The sequence below is a fragment of the Lampris incognitus genome, chromosome 9, assembly GCF_029633865.1.
Source record: "Lampris incognitus isolate fLamInc1 chromosome 9, fLamInc1.hap2, whole genome shotgun sequence".
NCBI classification, from domain to species: domain Eukaryota; kingdom Metazoa; phylum Chordata; class Actinopteri; order Lampriformes; family Lampridae; genus Lampris; species Lampris incognitus.
Genome location: NC_079219.1, coordinates 51,835,121 through 51,857,281, shown reverse-complemented (window position 1 = coordinate 51,857,281; position 22,161 = coordinate 51,835,121). Strand labels below are relative to the sequence as shown.

The window sequence follows — 22,161 nt, the reverse complement described above, 5'->3', positions numbered from 1 at the left end:
TCTTCCGCACTAGGTTTTCTCTCTTCACAAATTATTTCTGAGGCCCTCTGAGCAGAGATCTGTTTGCCGTGCAGCTCGATGGTCAGGAGCCACACACGTAAAACTTTTTATCTATTTGTTTCCATTTATTTGTTTTTATTTATTTATTTGTTTTTATCTATTTGTTGTCTCCTTCCCCCAATTTGCGGCTGCGGGTCATTGTGAGAAAATATTGAATTATTTGAAGACGGGTTCTCGTGCGTGAAATGTGATAATGTTGAAACCTTGTGTGTGTGTGTGTGTGTGTGTGTGTGTGTGTGTGTGTATGTGTGTGTGTGTGTGTGTTTCAAGCACAGATTGTGCTTGAAACACACACACACACACACACACAAATGTTTCAACATTATCACATTTCACGCACGAGAACCCGTGCGTGTGCGTGTGTGTGTGTGTGTGTTTCAAGCACAGATTCTGTGCTTGAAACACACACACACACACGCACACACACACAGACAATGAATATGCAGATGGCTTTAAAGGCAGAGGAGGAAGAGAGGACAGCACGTGACGCGCGGGTGAAGAACAGCGGCCAGACTTCTCCTTCGCTCACACGCGCGCAGACTTCACAAGGTGAGTCCAGGTCTCTAAGACCGAACCTGTCTCCTTTACTTGACGCCTCAGTGGAAGCCCCCGGGCCGGTTTTGAGAGGATTGTTATTTTCGTCGTAGATGTTTCAGCTTTCACTTTCAGTTTGTAACTTTTTTCCAGCGGCGGCGGTGGCGGTGTGTAGAGAGAGGTGCGTTGGCAGAAACGACCTGAAACGCCCCGGTTATGGCAGATAGACGCTGCCAGTAACGGCACCATGTGTTATGCCTACCGAGGGCTCGTAGCAACGCTCCGCGGCCGCGCGACGCGTCACTTGGGCCACTTCTTCTTCTCTGCTTCGGGGGATTTACGCCGCGTTAAGCCCCCTTCGTTTTACTTCTCACAAGCTCGCTTGAAAGGCTGCCATGTCCGGCACACGTCGAATTGCGGCACTTTGTCATCTAATCAAAAATATCTACAGCGCGTCCCTGCCAGAATAAAACAGGCTAAATAATGTTGGTGACGTCACACCCGTCCGCTGCCTGGCCCTCAGTTTCATCTTCGGTCTCGTGACTAATGCGTCGTTTGTGGACCAGGCTGTGCGGGGACTGGTTGGCCCATCTGTAAGCAGCGGCGGTCCGGCTTAACACCACCCGGCACCGACACACAACACCTGCGTAAAGACCCGTGACGTTCACCTGCCCAGTCACCACCAACACCACACACACACACACACACACACACACACACACACACACACACACACACACACGGTGTTACAACAATCCAAGTCAAAGTATTTATTGTCCCTTACAGGGAAATTGGTTTGCAGCCAGTATAATAAAACTCTCTCTCACACACACACACAAAACATACAAACACCAAGGCGGAATGGACAACAGGACATGGTGGGCAAGCAGAACCAAAGGAGTTCAAACATACAGGCCAAGGAAACAAGCGATGTTACAGTTTCATTTAGCAGACGCTTTTGTCCAGGCGACGTGCATCTGAGAGTTAATACAACACAAGCTAGGATCTAGTCAGGGGACAACAACTCCAGGAAGTGTCCAAAAATTAGTTTAAAGTCCGATAGGACACAGCTGTCCATAGGGTACATAGACACGATTTTTTTAACACTATAACGAACGGGATTTCACAACTACCTAAAACGACCATGGGCGGTCAAAATGACGGCCGGTTTTTAAACTCTATATTCTGTCAAGATAAATACCCAACTGAGGTATTAATGCAGCACATATTGTAGTGAATTCAGGGGGGCAGTTCGGGACGCGAACCCGTGGCTCCCACGCCGCAAGCGACTACGTTAACCAGTCGACTAAAGGGTCTGACCCGTTAGCCAAGGGCTACCGAGCCTACTCATCCGTAATCGTTACTTTGTCCCCTTCCTTCGGGAAGGGCGTCCCCGGCCGGACCGGCACAGCCGGGGCGCGAACTCGTGTATTTCCTACTGCGGGCGACTACGTTAACCAGTCGACTGAAGGATCCAACCCGTTAGCCAAGCGTGTGAACTTATCCGTGCACGTTACCCTACCCCCCTCCTTCGGGAAGCGCGTCCGCGCGCATCCGACTTCTGACACCAAAGTAGTGAATTCGGGGGGGGCAACCGCAGGAACCGCCATGGCCGGGACGCGAACCCGTATCTCCCACACCGCGGGCGATAGCGCTAACTGCTCGACTAAAGGGTCCGACCCGTTCGGCAAGGGCTACCGAGCCTATTCATCCGTGATCGTTACAATATGTTAGTATGTCTGTTATGAAACTAACTGACACCAAAATTCACATTTTAAGAACCATAATACTATTTTTAAACAATTTAAACTTCCGAGAGACATGGCCGAACTTGAATAGCAAAATTGAAAAAGTGAAAATATTACCTGAAAAACAAAACGGAAAACGCATATTGCCAATCTACCAAACGTAACAAGGCCTATAAAACGTGAACTGCAATAAATAAATAAATGAATAAACAAACACCGAAACAGTCCCAAACAACGACTGGAACTTAAAAACTACTAGAACGACCGTGGGCGGTCATTTTGATCGCCGCGGTTTTTAAACTCCGTATTCTGTCAAGAGATATACCCAATTGAGATATCAATGCGTTACATGTTACTATATTTGTTATGAAACTAACGGACACCAGTAACATTTTAACAAATTAACATTTTAAAAACTTAAATACTATTTTTCAAACAATTTAAAATGGCCGCTGTCCAACACCTGTAAATGGTAGTTACGGTGCGTCTGAAACTGCGTCTGTAACCAGACACGTTGGAAATAATCAAACATCAAGTTTAGAATATTACTCTGCACTGGAGGGCGCTAGTGGGTTGCTAGGACAGAGCAACGCACTTGCGACCAAAACACATCGTAAATAGTGACATGACGCGCACGATCTCGCGCAAATCACGGGACGTTGTTGTTGTTGTTGCTGTTCTTCTTCTTCTTCTACTTCTTCTACTTCTTCTTGTATTTAATGGCGGGTGGCAACTCGCGTTTAAGGTGCATTACCGCCACCTACTATGCTGGAGAGTGGGCCAGAGTATTAGAGGATGAAAGGCAAGAGAGACAAAAACTAATAATAATGATACATAATTATAGCACTAGATGCTCTTCATTATGCCAATTTCTTTTAAGAACACACACAATGGATTATATTTCTGCCCCTCAATACTGAATGCATTTTTAAGATTAAATACTCCCACCCCAAATGTCTTGAGTTCCTTCTTCAGCTTTTCTCTGTGTGTTGAGTATTTCTGGCAGTGACAAATAACATGCTCAACACTTTCTTCTGATCCACATTCACAAAGTCCTGATGGATGCTTCCCTAATCGGTGCATTGTTCCATTTAATCCAGTGTGTCCTAACCTCAATCTTGAAATGACTGCTTGTTCCCTAGAATATTTTCCCTACAGATATCCTCCCTCCCACTTGTGGTTTTATTTTATACAAGTGACGGCCCTTGTTTCCCTCATCGCATAACTTTTGCCACGCCGTCATGATTTTGCTCCTTATTATTATTGTTTTAATTTCAGTTTTGCTGTAGGGCACCTTCATGACTCTATCCTGCTTCAGGGCTTGTTTAGCCAGTGAGTCATTCCCCTCTATACCCCTATGAGCTGGAATCCACATAAACCGAACTTCTGTCTCTGCTTGATGCAGTCTGAATAGTGTCTCATAGATGTCTCGTAGATGATATCTGGTCTGCATTGAGATGACATGGACTGTAATGATACCAGAGCTGACAATTAATCTGAACACACTATGACCTTTTTTAAGCTTGTTTTGCTCTACCCACTCTAATGCCAATGCAATAGCCAATATCTCAGTTGTATATACTGTTCAGTGTTCTTTCCTTGATATGTAGTATATCTAACTCTGGGATAACATAAGCAAGTCCTGTGTTTAATTTTTTTGGTTCCTTTGATCCATCTGAATATAGTGGAGTGAATGACTGATGTATTGTGTTTAATCTGCTGTCCACTATCTCTGCCCAATTACCTCTTCCTTTCACTCTCTTCATTTCTTCTTGAGTATAGCAATCTAATATCACAGGGGGAAATAACCGTGGCGGAGTCACCGGGTATGGCACTGTGGAACAATAACTTCTCCCATGTAATCCCATTTCTTCAACCATTTTATTTGCTGCCCAAGCAAAACATTCTCCCTTTACTTTCCTACTTTCCCAACATGGTTTGAGGGCCTTCACAGCAGGATGGTCTTCCCTATGCCCTTGTAGATTTGCCTAGTAGTTCACCATGATATGCTTATATTTGAGTTTGTATCACTTCGAGCTTTTTTAACTGTGATTTTACTGCTGACCTGTACACTACACTTCCATAATCAAACGCTGATCTTATTAACGCAACATAAATAGTCATCAAAGTGCTCCTATTTGCTCCCCATTCTGACCCTGTCAAACATCTCATGACATTAGGAACCCTCTTGCATTTTTATGTATATCATTAATATGATCCCTCCAGGTCAGCTTTGTGTCAAATAAAACCCCCAGAAATCGAAAAGTCTTTACTTGCTCTAAGTGTTCCCCATACATCATTACACATTCTTCCCTTATTTCCTTCCTACTAAACACCGCAACCTTTGTCTTTTCTACAGAAAACTTAAATCCCCATGAGTGTGACCATTTCTCTACCACATAAATCACTTCCAGAATCTTCCTTCTAAGTAGTACTAAATTCTTCCCCCTCTTTCATAAACCCCCATCATCAGCAAATAGTGACTTCCCAATGTCGTAATTTGTGTCAGCGAATACATCATTAATCATAATAGAAAAAAGGATTGGGCTGATAGCAATGCCCTGATATGTTCCGTTATCTACCCTGTATTTATTAGATAACGCTGTCCCAATTTTAACTTGAATAACTCTATCAAATAAAAAATGTTTGATCCAATTAAAAGTTCTTCCAGTTATTCTAATTTTTCCTAATTTGATCAACAATCCCTCTTTCCATACCATATCGTAAGCTTTATCTATATCAAAGAACACTGCCATCCCTGATTCATTATTAGCTTGGGCTTTTCTAATTTCACTTTCCAGACAAACTACTGGATCCATTGTTCCTCAGCCTTTCCTAAATCCACTCTGGTAAGAGGATAATAACCCTCTAGTTTCTATATAGAATGTCATTCTTTCTATAATCATCTTTTCCATTATCCTCCCTACATGTGAAAGTGAGTGCAATTGATCTGTAGCTTGTTGGACTTGTTGGGTCCTTTCCTGGTTTTATTATGGGCATAATGACAGCCTCTTTCCAACTGGTAGGTAACCTTCCTTCTTCCCAAACTTTATTATGTATTGCTAGTGTAACCAGGTTGAAATTAATGTTTTTATTTTATTTTGTTTGAGTATGAAATATCACCAAATCCTGTCTGTGTGCTGTTATTTGTGTTTACTACATTTTATTTTATGTCATTATTTACTTTTATGTATGTTTTATAACGACCGTCATATACATGTACTGTCGCTTTAAGAGAGAGGTCTTGTGGGTACACGGAAGAGGGAACGCGGGAGAGGCCATTTTTTGTTTTGTGGGAGGAGTCTCAAGCAGCGATCGAGCCGAGCCACGCGTGTTTCTTACCGTAGGACAGTTTTGCTGGTTGAGGAGAACGTAACCTTGAGTATCCCTGTAAGAAGATACTGCAAGCTGTGGGATAAAATACTTGTTTATCCTTTCTTACATCGGAGTCCCGTGGACGGTTTCTCCTTCTAACGCACACGAGTGAAGTCCGGGCAGTGGTTGAACTTCGACCCCCACGTCCGTAAGAAACACCGCTCCCGCTGGAGGACTGGACGTTTGTCGAAGGGTTTGAAACCAAAATAAATGGCAAGGTGGGCCAAATAGAGTCCTGTGTGTCCCCCCTCCTTCCTTGATCATGATGATGATGATGATGATGAGAGACTGAGGGCCCCCCACAACACCTGGGGCCCCACCGAAAATAGAACACAACGCAGAGCTAATGATGAGAGTGACGGGCGTGCAGCAGGCTGACCAGCATAGAACACCATAGGACTGCCCCCGTTACACTAGAAGCTTCATTTCTGTCTGAGTTCCTAAATATTTCAACATTATATAACAGAAATGGTCTTTCCCTGGGGATGTCAGGCCAGTTTTTGCTATAGCTCTCATTTACTCTATAGCAAAAGGTGCATCCAATGCACAAGTTTTGCTCTCCCGATCTTGCAAAACATCTTGAGTATGCTTCTCTATTTGCATCCCTCCCTCATTTCCCCTCCTCTGTTAGATTGTTAGAACTGTGGATGTTGGTGAATGTCTTAGCTAATATTTCTGCTTTATCTTCATTTGACACAGCTGTTTCATCTCCTTCTATTAGTACTGGGTACTGCCACTCTTCTGATTCCCCTCATCTTTCTTATCATTCCCCATACATCACCTATAGGTGTTGATCTGCCTATGTTTTTACAGAAATCCCTCCAACGTCGTTTCATTGCTTCCTTCACAGTTTTCCCTGCTTGCGCCTGTGCCCTTTTATATTCAATTGGTTTTTGGAAATTATGGGTTCTTTTTAACACTTTAAACGCTCTGTTCCTTGATTTAAGCATATCAGTTCCTTCACGCCTCAGGGCACATACGCTTCCGAGGGCCTTACGGTCGCCCCATCCCACTTCTGACACCAATGTAGTGAATTCGGGGGACAACACAACCACAGGAACTGCCGCGGCCGGGAAGCGAACCCGCATCGCCCGCACCGCAGGAGACATCGCTAACCGCTCGACTATAGGGTCAGACCTGCCAGCCAGCGGCCAGCGTGACTACTTATCCATGCACGTTACAATACATTCCCTCTCACATAAATACTCGAAGTGATCCCACTGTGCTTTACTAAATATCCACCTTGGCTCTCTTTTCCGTGTACAAAACTTTAACTAACTAACTTTTCAGGCAGGTTAGGGTTAGGGTTGGGTTAGGGTTAGGGTTACACTTGGCACTGTTACGACAGTGCATTGCTTTACGTTAATTTCAGTGTTGCGTTTACGTCACCTGTTTGCTTGATGGTCAGTTCGGTATGTTGATTAAATGGAGTAGGTTCAGCTCCAAAGACAGCTCCGGTTTTGCCTGTTATTTCAACATGACATTGGCGACGAGAGAGGACTGATTTTTCTCTGCCGGGCTAGCCACCGATGGCGTGGCCCTGCTGGATGTCCTCGTTTGAAACTTATATCCTAGCTGCCGGCTTGGACGAAGTATCGGTCGAGAGGAAACGTGCACTGCTGCTGCACTGTCTAGGAACAGAGGGGCAACGCGTGTTTGGGACTCTCGGCACCGCAAATACTTACGAACAGGCTGAGGAGTTACTGAAAAATCATTTTGCCGCTCCACAAAGTGCTCTTCTCCGCCGAGTCATATTCGGACGGAGACACCAACGGTCGGGTGACTCAGTGACACAGTACGTGGCTGATCTAAGAGGTTTAGCTAGCTCGTGCAAATTTGGGGCGTTACAAGACGAAATGATCCGAGACCACCTCATATTGCACACGAACTGTGTCAAGATTAGAGAAAGACTGTCGGTAGAAAACGATGACCTGCCACTGGCAGCAGCTCTACAACTAGCGGTTCAGGTCGAATCGGCTTTGGAATGCGCTGCTAGTTTGTCTGCCTCTTCCAACTCGCCAGCACAGGAAACGGGCGCGCTCAGTTCACAGACGCACCCCCTCGGCGCGAGTGCAGAGTCTGCAGACAGCCGCGGGGAAAGCGTACTACTAGCCTCTCAGTCACGTGACTGCCAGCACCAGACGTGTGGGAATTGTGACTCTTCTACACACAACTCCAGAGCTCAGATCTGCCCTGCCTGTGGTAAAACATGCTCCAACTATGGAAAGAGGAATCACTTCCACAAAGTCTGTAGATCTGCCCCGGCTAGAGCCTCCCAGCCACCTACCACAATCATCCACAATGTCAGCTCAGGACGAGTGCCATTTAAAACATGCTCATTGATGGTTGGTGATGTCACCCTGCCCCTCCTCCTGGACACTGGAGCCACAGTGTCCCTTCTGAACCTGGCAACTTACTCACAGTTCTCCTCCCACGGGCCACTGGGGCCACCCACCACCACCCTGCGTGGTTATGCCAACTCTGAGATTGACATCGTGGGCTCCCTCCAGCTTCCAGTGAGATATGGAGAGAAGACACTGCCAGTCATCAGGTTCAATATTGCACACCGTGGGACCAACCTCCTAGGCCTCGACCTATTCAACGGCCTCAGTTTCACCCTGTTAGACACCACTGGCTCAGAGATTCACACCGTGGCCATCCCATGGCAGCAACAGTGGCCCGTGCTGTTAAGTAGTGTGGGCTGCCTTGAGCGCTTCACTCACCAGCCCCTGATAGACCCGAAAGTGACACCTGTCATCCAGCCTCTCCGCCGCTGTCCCCTGGCTCTCCGTGACAACATCTCTGCTGAGCTATAGAGCACACTCGACGGCGACATCATCGAGCAGGTGAATGCATCACCCTGGATCTTCAACCTGGTGGTGGCAAAGAAGAAGTCTGGGGGGCTGCGACTCTGTGTTTTCTTGAGAGCGGTCAACAAGGCCATTATCCCTGACAAGTACCCCCTGCCAACGACAGAGGAGCTCATCGCCCAGTTCCATGGGTCCACAGTCTTCTCTAAACTGGACCTCTGCCAGGGCTACCTCCAGGTGCCACTACACCCTGAGAGCCGCAACCTCACTGCATTTATCACCCACAAAGGGGTCTTCCGCTACAAGCGGAAGAGGCAGACAAACTAGCAGCGCATTCCAAAGCCGATTCGACCTGAACCGCTAGTTGTAGAGCTGCTGCCAGTGGCTTTTGGCCTAAGCTCTGCCCTCAGCTGCTTCCAAAAGATCATGGCCTCCATCTTCGCTGAAATCCCAGGTGTGGCCATCTATCTTGATGACATCGTGATGCACGGGGCCACCATTGAGAGCCACGACGAGCGCCTCCACAGCGTGTTCAGTGTGATTGCCAAACACCACCTCACACTCAGTGGCGAGAAGTGTGTCTTTGCTGCCCAAGCCATCGAGTTTGTGGGGTTTTGCCTCTCGGCTGACGGCATGTACCCACTCCACTCGAACACAGAGGCCATCCACCGGATCCCGGAGCCCACCTCAACCGCCCAGTTGGCCTCCTTCCTGGGCATGACAGCGTTCTACCTCTGCTTTCTGCCACAGTACTCGGCCACAACTGCGCCACTGTGACAGCTACTGAAACATGGCGAGCCCTGGCTCTGGACACCTGCCTACTCAGATGCCGTGTACATCCTGAAGTCCCAGCTCACCTCATCACCAGTTCTGGCATACTTCGACCTGGCTAGCCCAACCCTTGTCACATGCAATGCCTCTGCCACAGCCATTCGTGCTGTGATGTCCCAGTTGCAAGATGGGATCGAGAGGCCGATCACCTTCGCCTCACGAGCTCTCAGCCCCACAGAGCAGAGGTACGTAGTGGGGGAGCGGGAGGCTTTAGCGTGCCTCTGGGCATGTGAGTGCTGGCACATGTATCTCGGGGCCCAGAAGTGGGGCCCCATGACCTCGTCCAACTCCTCCCCACACCCCTTCAAGACATGGTGTCCCTGCAGGAGCTCCAGGATGCCTCAGCTGACGGCCCCACCCCAGGGTACCAGATGAGCTGCTCCCCTACTTCAGGGTCAAGGACGAGTTGTCGTGTTGGAATGACACCTGCATTGCTCATGGGCTCTGCACTGTGGCCCCAGGTGCCCTTCGGGCATGTATCCTTCCTATGGTGCATGAGGGCCACTTGGGCATAGTCAGGCTCAAACAGCGGTGTCGCGATATCGTGTGGTGGCCAGGCATTGACAGGGAAATCGAGACCCTGGTCAAGGACTGCACTGCCTGTCTCCTCAGTGGTAAGACCAGGGCCCCAGCCCCACCCCCACCCACGTAGCCGTTGGACTGGCTGTCCATTTACGACCTCCACTCTAAGTGGCCCAAGGTGACACCTGTGGGCTCAGTCACAGCCAAGGCGTTAATCGACGTCCTCGACGCCCTGTTCGCACGTTGGGGCCTGCCCAAGAGGATCACGACCGACAACGGCCCCCAAATGGTCTCCCATGAGCTGTCCTCCTATCTGGTGGGGAAGGGGATCCACCACATCCGCACAACCTTTTACAACCCTGCCATGAACAGGGGGTGGAATGGCTGAATCAATCACTGAAAACTGGAATATAAGGGCCCACCTGGCACAAGGGTGCACGCTCACCACCAGCCTCCTCCAGATGCTGCTGCATTACCAGGCCACCCGACATGCCACCACAGGGGTCTCCTCAGCTTCCCCCATGCTGGGGCGGGAGCTCCAACTACCTCTGGAGAGGCTCCACCCTACACCGGCTCAGGCCCCAGTCCACCCAGTTCAAGACACAGTTGCCACATACCAATGCCTTATGAAGAATCACTTCGACAGGACCCGACATGCCAGATCATCTGCCATCGCCATCTCGGACTGGGTCAGGATCCAGCGACCCCACCGTGACAACAAGCTCCAGTTGTTCTGGTTGAACCCTGTTCAGGTCAGTCAACAGCCTGGTCCAGCTTCATTCAGGCTTGCCGATGGCACTCGCTGGCATGCTAGCTGCCCGCATAAGGTGCGGGCCCCCCCCCTGGGCCGGGACTGAGTGTGCCGGCTGCACGGTTCGATGCTGCAGCAACACCAGCCTCTCCAGCCCAGCCTGAAGCAGTGGGGCCACCGCCTGTAGTGGCTGCACCTGAGCCCCGCCCGGTCACGGCACGCAGCAGGCCCGGGCACCTGCGTGACTTTGAGACTGAGTACCACTCCTAGGTTATGGGGGGAGGGATGTTACATTTGGCGCCGATACGACAGTGCATTGCTTTATGTTAATTTCAGGGTGTTGTGTTTACGTCGCCTGTTTGCTTGATGGTCAGGTCGGTATGTTGATTATGGAACAGGTTCAACTCCAAAGACAGCTCCAGTTTTGTCTGTTATTTCAACATAACAGTTAGGGTTATGGTTAGGGTTAGGGTTGGGTTAGGGTTAGGGTTGGGTTAGGGGAGGGATTTTGGAAAATGCTGTATGCTTCTTTTCCTCCGTGGGGAGTTGCTGGCATTGAGTCAATCATCGCCTCCTGCTGGCACTGCACCTTCATACACGCGTGTACTTTTCACGCCTGAGCGGAGGCAAATCGTGACACCGACACGTTGGACCGGCGAGTGTATTCCACGCTTTGGCGTGATACTGGGCTGGAACGGCGGAGTGACATCTGCTGTTTTGGGTTGGTTGGGGCAGATGCCGCCGCGTTCTGGATCACTTGCAGAGGTTTGAAAGTGCAGGCAGGGAGACCTGCCCGTAAGGAGTTGCGGTAGTCAATGTGTGAGCCTGTACCAGGAGCTGTGCTGCATGCTCAGACAGGTGGGGTCTGATTTTCCTGGCGTTGTACAGGGCAAATCGGCACGACCGAGTGATCGAGGCCACGTGATTCAACCTTAACGGTTAGTTGGTCATCAGTCATGACACCCAGGTTTCGGGCTGACTTTGTGGGCGTGAGTTGGGTTGATCCGATGTGAACACACACATACACACACACACACACACACACACACACACACACACACACACACACACATAAAAAAATACACAGGGCAAGGTCGGCTATCTGTGTGAATGAATAGTGACTTGCAGAAGTTTAATTTTGACCAGAACAAGAAGTGAAATCCAACGGTGGCAGCAGTCCAGCGGACTTTACCAAATATGTATTATAGTCACCATTTATGATGAAATTAAAAACTACAGCGTCACTCATCGTCACGAGGGGCTTTAAATTTGCGAGGCCAGCATCACTTATTTCTTTGCAACCTTCTGAGATCAGATTAGCGTCGAGTCCGCCGGGTGACATGGAGGCTCCTGCAGCAGAAAGCACATCTGAAGTTCCTCTGAAATCAGAAGTTCACCACCAGACGCACACGCCTGCCGCATCTGGCAGCCACTTCGAGCTTCTCACACACTAGAATACACTGGTGCTGATAGTGCTGGTGGTGTTGGTGACTCAAAGATCTGGAGGCGTGCTGTCTGCATCTAAACAACCCTCATCAGAAGTCAAGAGGATATCCTGTCGTTTGATCTGCTGCTGTTCTTCTGTCAGCCCGGTGATCTGCTGCACGCCAGAAGTTCAGACAAACACACTCTGCGTCTGCACCAGCGTGATGTCACCCGTCCTTCTTCTCAGGCTGCGCTCCTCCTTTTCACCGTGTAGGAGTCTAGTTTTGCAGAGGGGTCACAGGAGTCACATCCTCATTAATGCTATCTGCTGTTGGTACAGGCATGATGTTGGGGAGTCTGTTGCTGGTTTCTCTGTGGACCGGGGCGCTGGCCATGTCCGAGTCCAGGCTGGACCTCCACTGGGACATGTGGAAGAAGACACACAAGAAGACCTACAACACAGAGGTAAATCTATTACTTCAGAAGATGATGATGATGATGATGGTGTGTGTGTGTGTGCATTTGTGTGTGGGACACCCTGACTACTCCAACAACCCATAAATCCACATTACATATAAGGTAACTACCATTATCATGCCATTGTCATGTCATGTGTGCGTATGTATGTGTGTGTGCGTGTGCGTGTGCGGTTGCCTGTGTGTGTTAAGGTGGAGGAGTTTGGACGCAGGGAATTATGGGAGAGGAACCTGGAGATGATCACTCTGCACAACCTTGAGGCCTCAATGGGTTTACACACCTACCAGCTCAGCATGAACCACCTGGGAGACGTGGTGAGACATAGACACACACACACACACACACACACACACACACACACACACAGACACACAGACAGACAGACAGCAGTATCCTGCGGCATATATTTATTATTTTTTATTTTGACCTCAGTGTCAGTGTACAGAATGTATGTATGTATGTATTTCTCTTGTAGAAATACATACATACATGTAGACATGTTACTGCACATGCGTGTAGCCGCAGTACACGTGGGTCTGACTCACGGTGGTTTGTGAAGCCGTGCTGAACATTTCCAGCAGCAAACACAACAATATATCCACACTAGCCTCAACACAACACATCCTTTTCATTACCAAGACTGCAAACACACCGGGTCGTGTGTGGTCAAGCGTTCCGTCCCAGAATGCAACAGGGCGGTTGTTGTTACTGATACGTGAGTGACCTTGATTGACAGGTAGCGGGCCTCCTGACCATAAACATGTGTATGTGTAGGTATTGACACGACGCCGTGTGTGTGTGTGTGTGTGTGTGTGTGTGTGTGTGTGTGTGTGTGTGTGTGTGTGTGTGTGTGTGTGTGTGTGTGTGTGTGTGATCACATGTGAACAGAGGAGGTGCTGCTCAGTTACATCAAGTCTGTCATGCTGAGTGGTTCTACATAGTTCATGTCCAACTCCCTGTTAGAACAGCAACTCCCAGACCGGAACCAGAACCGTGGTCTATTTCTCCATGCAGTCTACCTTCATTCTTCTCTTCCTCTTTTCATACAGCGGCAGGCTTGTCCTGTGTCGCTGTAACTCACCTTTTGCTGTTTTTTTACGTTACTTTTTTCTTTTTGGAGGGGGGCATTTCCCCCCTTTGTCTCCCCAGTTGTATCCAGCCAGTTACCCCACCCTTCCGAGCCGTCCCGGTCGCTGCTCCACCCCCTCTGCCCGAACCGGGGAGGGCTGCAGACTACCACATGCCTCCTCCCATACATGTGGAGTCGCCAGCCGCTTCTTCTCACCTGACAGTGAGGAGTTTCACCAGGGGGGACGTAGCACGTGGGAGGGTCACGCTATTCCCCCCCAGTCCCCCCCCCAAACAGGTGCACCGACCGACCAGAGGAGGCGCTCGTGCAGCGACCAGGACACACACCCACATCCGGCTTCCTGTCCGCAGATACGGCCATTTGTGTCTGTAGGGACGCCCGACCAAGCCAGAGGTAACACGGGGATTCAAACCGGCGACCCCCGTGTTGGTAGGCAACGGAATAGACCGCCACGCCACGTGGACGCCCTACAGTTCCTTTTTTCTCCTTTTTAAGCAGGAGTGAATTTCCCCCAAACATCCGTCCATCCATTATCCAAAACCGCCTGACCTGCTCTCAGGGCTGTGGGGATGCTGCAGCCTATCCCAGCAGGCACTGGGCGGCAGGCGGGGAGACACCCTGGACAGGCCGCCATGCCGCTGGTGGAGCGGCGTAGCACAGACCTGCTGCACAGACGCGGCTTCTGCAGCTTTTGTTTCCGTTCAGATGACGTCTCTGCACCTTCCCTCCGAGTTTCCATCAGCCAAGCACCGCGTGACACACGTGTGTGGACATCCAGTGGTCGCGCCGCGGCAGACTGTGTGTGTACATCGTCAGCAAATATCCTGTTGCATATGCAGAGCATCGTATGCAGCAGCTTCTCACAGCGGAAGTTGGCAGGGTGCCACAGGGTAGAGTAGCAAAGAAACGACACAAAACGCAGAGCTGCTGTCACACACACGCACACACATGTGTGTGACCAGGTAGCACGGGGCCCTCACGCGTCACTCTGTCTCCACCGTACGACCCGAGTCACGTGGGTTTGTTTCTTTATTTGGGCGCCAATGTGTTGAGATTGAAAAGAGAAAACCACGTGTTATGAGCTCTTCTGCTGGTCTGGATAATTCCCTGTCCACCTGTCCCCAGAGCCCGGAGGAGATTCTCCAGACTTTGGCCACGCTCCGTGTCCCCGCCGACCTGGAGAGGGCGCCCTCGGCTTTCGTAGGATCTGCCGGCGCGGCTCTCCCGGACTCCGTGGACTGGAGAGAGAAGGGGTGCGTCACCTCCGTCAAAATGCAGGTGAGACCCACGCGGCTTAAAGAAGCTCGCGTGCAGGTAAGATCGGCGTGCCAGCCTCCGTCCACGGGACCAGCCGGCTCCGGTCCAAACGCTGGGCAGAGGAAGGAAGGCTGCGGTGCAGATGTCCCAACCTGCCGTCAGTGCTGTCACCTCAGCAGAATCATTTCCTTCCTGCTTTTGCTTGTTTGCGTTGGTCATGTGACTTCTTGTTCTACAAAGGCAGTTGATGCTGCAAATGCTTATGGTGCAGATGTGTTGCTCACATCCAGATCCTGTTTGGGCTGTTAGCAGACCGACTTATACACTACACACAGTCCTTCTTCACTGTGATTACACTACACACAGTCTTTATTCACCTTTATTACACTACACACAGTCTTTATTCACCTTTATAACACTACACACAGTCTTTATTCACCTTTATAACACTACACACAATCTTTATTCACCTTTATTACACTACACACAGTCTTTATTCACCTTTATAACACTACACACAGTCTTTATTCACCTTTATTGCACTACACACAGTCCTTCTTCACTATGATTACACTACACACAGTCTTTATTCACCTTTATAACACTACACACAGTCTTTATTCACCTTTATTACACTACACACAGTCCTTCTTCACTGTGATTACACTACACAAGTCTTTATTCACCTTTATTACACTACATACAGTTCTTATTCACTATTATTACACTACACACAGTCTTTATTCACTTGTATTACACTACACACAGTCTTTATTCACTTTTATTACACTACACACAGTCTTTATTCACCTTTATTACACTACACACAGTCTTTATTCACTTGTATTACACTACACACAGTCTTTATTCCTCTTTATTACACTACACACATTCTTTGTTCCTCTTTATTACACTACACACAGTCTTTATTCACTTTTATTCTATAAGTATTCTACTACACTCAACTACAGTATACTATATCACGCTATACTATACTCTATACTATCACACTATAATGATAATAATAACTATTTATTTATATAGCACTTTTCAAAACAAAGTTAAAAATGGTAGACAAACAATGATAAAAAAACAATTTAAAACAGTTTCAAAGTTGAAAAATTTTGGGAAGGAAATATAAAAGCAAAAGGAAAATATGAGGAATATGAGGAAAATAAAACAAGTAAAGTAAAACAACGTATAATAATTAGAATAATTAATAATCAGTAAATAAATAGTAATAAAATATAAACGAGATAAACAAAAAATAAATTCACACTACAAATCCTGAATAAACTTGTAAAAGTTTCTTTATGCATGTTCAATATTCCAGGTAAGACAATTCATACTATAGTATAGTATAGTATAGTATAGTATGGTAGAGTAGAGTACAGCATAGCATAGCATAGTATAGTATAGCATAGTATAGTATAGTACTATGCTATGCTATGCTCTACTCTACTCTACTCTACTCTACTCTACTCTACTCTACTATACCATACCATAATGATGAAGGTCAATCAAAAACTGTTGTGTAAACTCTGGAAGGAAGAGACTCGGAGGTCAGTCGCTGGACTCTTGGGTGGATGGCAGACATGTTTTTCTGACCGTGTTGTGTTCAATGGAGGAAGACAACTCCTCTGCAGCTGCGTCCTTCCTCAAAGTGATTGGGTGTCTGAATGCTTCAGATGGCAACCCCAAACAGGGAAACACAAGTTAAAACTGCCTAAAATGTGCATTTCATTACAACTGTACCAATCCAAGCTCTCTGTTGGACTGTAGGGCAGTTGCGGCTCCTGCTGGGCGTTCAGCGCTGTAGGGGCCCTGGAGGGCCAGTTAGCAAAGAAGACGGGCAAACTGGTGGATCTTAGCCCTCAGAATCTGGTGGACTGCTCCGACAGATACGGTAATCACGGCTGCAACGGCGGCTTAATGCACCAGGCTTTCCAGTACGTCATCGACAACCATGGCATCGACTCTGACACGGCCTACCCGTACAGAGGAGTGGTAAGTCCCCGCTTTCATCTAGTCAGTGACTTTTAACAAGAATATCATGCTTTTTACATCATAGGCTTTTTTGGGTCAAATATTTTTGGGGTGTTAAGCATTACAATACTGATTATAATGTTCACCTCCTGATTAACGCTGACAGAGATTTGTGTGACAGAGAATTTTTTAAAAACCTCCTCGGCATCAACGTGTGTCTTTTATGATGTGGACCCACAATCATGTCATGTGTTGTGTTTGTCATGGGTTATGTTTGTCATGTGTTGTGTTTGGGGGTATAGATCATCAAAAAAAAAAAAAAGCAGAATTGAAAGTGTTGGCCCTGTGGAGGCTTCATGGACCTGACGAAACAAATGATGCTGGATGACATGAAACACTAACCCACAAACCCATTTCAACAAACAGTCATGATTATAAACATTCTCTTTCTGTCATATATATATGTATATATATATACGTATGCTGTAGCAGTCATGGTATTGAACATGGCATTTTGTGTCTCTGAAACACTGCCAAAATTGTGCAGAAATGAATTGATTGTCTGCACTGTCAGCTTCATGTCGTATTTATTATACACACTATGTAAATAAAAAGCGACGAAAAAAACTTCTCAAGAAAAGAAGACTAACAGCACTATGTTATACTATAGCTGTATGTAATGTTGATATTTGCATTTTCTTATGCAGTGCAGCCTATCGGCAAACCAGACAGTGGGTTTGCACACTCACGACTGCCCACCGGTGACATCACACTAGTGTCCAGTACAGGCAGTATAGTGGCCAGTGGCCAGTTATACCAGTTATACAAGTTATGAGGATGTACTGATTAACTGTAATTGTCACGTAAGTGCTGAGTCAGAATTTACACCACACTAAAAAAAAAACCCAAACAAACAAACAAAAAACAGGTTGCACCACTCCTACTAGTTATTACTAAGAACCAAGTTCTCACTAAGTTCTTACACATAGCAGCTAGGAGGCGTAGCCGCTGGAGTTAGCGAGCAGAGAACGTTGGCTCGGCATCAAAACACACACATAACAACACATAACAATGGCCGGCTCAGACCAGTTTATAGCTATTATTTGAACATTGGGGAAATATTCGTCATCGGCTCGCTTTACATGACATAGGTGTTGTCTTCTGGATTTATATGATGTGGACGTCTTTATCTCGCGAGGCAGTTGTGCGGTTCCATATTTACATGTGTGGACAGTTTCTGATTGGCTGGCTGTTGTAACGTCTGCCTAGTAACAGGCTCACTAGCTACCACATTCCTTATGTTTGAATGGTGCAACCCAAATTAGTAAATCGCTAGTTCATTCCTTACTAATTAATACTAAGAGTGTTTTCCTTCAATATCCCAACAGCTTTTCCATGTAAACCCTGGTTTAGCTCTTACAGGGACAACGGTATTCAGTCCTGCCTGTGTCTTGGTGATCTCCCACCGTTTGTGACGCTGCCGTCTCCTCCTCTGTCTGCAGGAGCAGCGGTGTCATTACAACCCCTCCTACCGGGCGGCCAACTGCTCCCGGTACAGCTTCCTCCCACAGGGCAGCGAGCAGTCACTGAAAGAGGCCTTGGCCACAATTGGACCCATTTCTGTGGGCATTGACGCCAAACAGCCCAAGTTTGCCTTCTTCCACAGCGGTACGGAGCGCTCCGCCGGCCCCACGGCACCTCCTCACACCTCAGCAGGGATGGGGTTAAACCCACGTGCAGTGGGGCACCATTACTTTTTATGATTTGTCTTTATTGTTGTTGTTTGCTTGTTTGGATTGATTCGTGTATGCCTTATAAGTAGCATGCATAAAGTAAAGTAATCATTTTTCTCCAGCATTTTACCCCCAATCGCCATCTGCCACAACCTCGACATTACCCATCAGCCTTTGCACATACAAATACCTTCCTTTACTAAACCAGGTTTGGTAGCAAACCTCTACACACACAGACACAAAGACATACATCCGTTCTCTCTCTCTCTCTCTCTCTCTCTCTCTCTCTCTCTCTCTCTCTCTCTCTCTCTCTCTCTCTCTCTCTCGCTCCCCCCCATATCTCTTTCTTTATAGATAGATTCTGAAGGTTTCATGCCTTGGTGTCTCCTGTCGTTTCAGGAGTCTACGATGACCCACACTGCTCACAGGAAGTCAACCACGGCGTGCTAGTCGTGGGCTACGGCACGCTGAATGGACAAGACTACTGGCTGGTGAAGAACAGGTAAGTCCGCTTTCACCCACCTCACTCACTGTTTCCCTCGTCTAAGCGCCGTCTGCCACACAAACACACATGAGGTGGATGTTGGGCCCTTACAGAAGACCTCCCTGTCTGCTCCCTCGTCACGTGACCTGCACACATGCGAGAGCAATGAGGAAGCAAAACAAGGAAATAAAGGCTTGATGGTAAACTCCGTAGACTGAAGTTCGACTCTTTGGCGTGCTGTATTTTTCCAGTGGCTGCATCAGCTCAAATAACACGATCCTCGACATAATAAGCAGCCAACGACGAGGAAGCCAGCGGACAGAAACACGACACCCAGATGAGGGGTGTGGCGGATAGTCCTGCGTCCCCGCAAGATATTGATTAAATGAAAGAAATTATAGTCATAGAGATGGGAACTATTTGTTTTATAACTACAGGGAAATCATCCCCACGTGTGGATTTTATAAAACCAACTTTAGGGGCCTAAATTGTCCATCTTGGGGTTATTTTGATGTGCTTTAGACGACGGGTTCAAACAGGCAACGGTGGGATTGTTTGTTCCAGTACAGTCTACTGGTGCTGTACTGATGCTGTACTGGTGCTGTACTGGTCACTCATGTGACTGTTCACATCACCACTGTGTCGATATTCACAGTAAAACCCTCTTTTTGTTCTGTTGCTTATAGATTTTATTTAATGTTTTAATTATAATTGATGACTAAATTATTTATTAATCATCTGTGTTTTTATCATTTTATTCTTTGTTGAGGTTTTTATGTCATTTAGTTTCTGGCACCCAATTAATTCGGAGCAAGTTTTTTTTTTCTTTTTTATATTTACTTTTTGTTTTATGCAATTTTTTCCCCAGAAATATCTGAGTTCTGCTTGTCTCACCTTGTGTTTCCTCTCTAGTTTCTCTTTCTCAGCAGTTTTCATCTCGTGTCTGATAAACTGGTGTGTGTCTGTGTGTCTGTGTTGTGTAGCTGGGGGACGCCGTTCGGAGACCACGGCTACGTCCGGATGTCGCGGAACAAGAAGAACCAGTGCGGCATCGCTCTGTACGGCACCTACCCCATCATGTAGCCCCGCCCCCGCCGCATCCCACGAGCATTACACTTCCTTTCAGCCAAGAGCTGCCAAGTAGATTTCTTAACCCCTCAGTTTTTTCTTTTAACTTTTGTTTTTATCAGTCTATCAGTCTTCCCGCTGCACTTTTTAAACAGTAACGTCGAGAATGACGCATCTTCAAAATACCAAGTGGCGGTGGCAGAGAATTTTTTGTGTTGTCTAAATTACAGGGGGAATAATCCACACAGTGGCGGGGCTCAAATCAATGTCAGAATTTCAATGTGAATACATACACAACAGACAAGGCTCGGCGTTTTCGGTTTTTATTTTTCAAAGCCACCCAGCATGCCGAATTTCGCCACAAGGGGTCACTGTCACGTAACCTCACACGAACAGGAACAACTTTCGGATCCGTGGAAACATCAAATCCGGGTGAAAATCAGTTTCAAAATCTGGGTATTTTTAAGTCCGCGGTGGTGTAGCGGTCTAAGCATCGGCTTTGTGTCGACGCAGTTGACCACTGGGGACCGGGGTTCGCGCCCCGGTCTCGTCAGATGATCATTGGCAGCGCTGTCTTCGGGAGGGGGGCGGAGTCGGCTTGTGTTCGTCACGTGAACGCGTCTCTGTGTGTGTCGGAAAAAGCAGTGGTTCGGCCTGGAGTCGCCTCGTCACGGAAGTGGGGAGGCGACTCCTTCGAGACTGCCGGCCGGAGAGACGCAGTTGGCGAACGCATGCAGTACGAGGGTGGGTGTTTGAATTAAAATAGGGATCGATTGGCCACTAAATTGGGGGAAAAATCAGAAATAAAATTATATTAAAAAAAAAATCTGGGTATTTTTCAGTGAAAATCGGTAAAAACCAAAAAACGCCGAGCCTTGACAATAGAATAGCACAGGTGGAAATACCACGCGCTAGGCGAGTATGGGTTAGAGGACTGCACGCTCCTTTTTTCACACGCAAAATTACATCGAGAGCAACAGACGTGGACGGTCACTACTACTACTGAGTTTAGACAATACTACTCACGCTATTGCACCTCATTCATGCTGTCAGGCGCACCCGTCCACGGCAGCATTTAAAACAAGCGCATGACACGTGGCGTATAAACACAAGCAATGTGTCACATCGGCCCATCCGTAGTGCTGAACACCAACAGTACACGATGCGTCCGAGAGTTTCATATTTGTTCGTATGAGTGATTATAACTTACAATAAATGTCAATGGCGCTAGCCAGCAGGCTAATTTATCGGAATGTGTGTCCGTTCCGTTCACGAAAATGACGTCATCACTTTAATAGCGGCATTTGGTCTGCGCCCGTTGATAACCCCGCTCGGGGATCGAAAATGAGAGTTTCCCGTCGCATTTGCGAATTGGCCTGGCCAAGGCGGAGGCGCTGGGGTGGCTTATTCTGCTTGGTAATTTCCTTGGTTGTTCCATGGTGGGGCTGGGGTGGGGCTAACACAGCCCAGCCAAACCATAACCTGTCGCCGCCACTGTAACACCAACTCTGTAAACAGCAATAAAGTTGATTTTATGTCATTAAAGCGTCACAGCTTCTTTCTTCTGAAAATCCGAGTTGGTGAAGTTAAGATTGGACCTCTACATCTCCTGTTATGTCATTTTACAACTGTCCTGCAACATCCATCCAATAACCTGTGTGTGTGTGTGTGTGTGTGTGTGTGCATGTGTGTGTGTGTGTCATGTACAGTATGTGCAAATGCATTAATATATGTATGTCTGTTTATATGAATTTGTATGTATTTTGACGTGTGTGGGCGTACAAATGTATTTATGTGTGTTTGCTGTCTGGACACACAGGTTCACGTCTTCGTGTGACTCTGTGTGTGTGTGTGTGTGTGTCTCCAGTGCGTATCCCTGTTCTCCCAAAATGAAGCCACCGGGCCAAAACACACAGTTGGGTTACAAATGAGTTATTTTTATTTTTTATTTTTTTTTAGTGCAACATCACAACAAACAATTTTCACATGAGGTATTCAAAGGGATTTTCT

The 22,161-nt window shown here is 47.4% G+C and overlaps 1 protein-coding gene across 1 annotated transcript; it reads left to right on the top strand.

Moving 5' to 3' along the window:
- The first annotated feature begins 491 nt into the window (after positions 1 to 491).
- Positions 492 to 21,696, top strand: ctss2.1 (cathepsin S, ortholog2, tandem duplicate 1). The gene is made up of 8 exons (XM_056285957.1): positions 492 to 609; positions 12,397 to 12,521; positions 12,725 to 12,847; positions 14,749 to 14,901; positions 16,663 to 16,887; positions 18,369 to 18,534; positions 18,999 to 19,101; positions 20,067 to 21,696. The coding sequence occupies exons 1-8, from the start codon at positions 495 to 497 to the stop codon at positions 20,164 to 20,166; spliced, it is 1,110 nt and encodes a 369-aa protein (XP_056141932.1). The 5' UTR covers positions 492 to 494; the 3' UTR covers positions 20,167 to 21,696.
- The last annotated feature ends 465 nt before the right edge of the window (positions 21,697 to 22,161 follow it).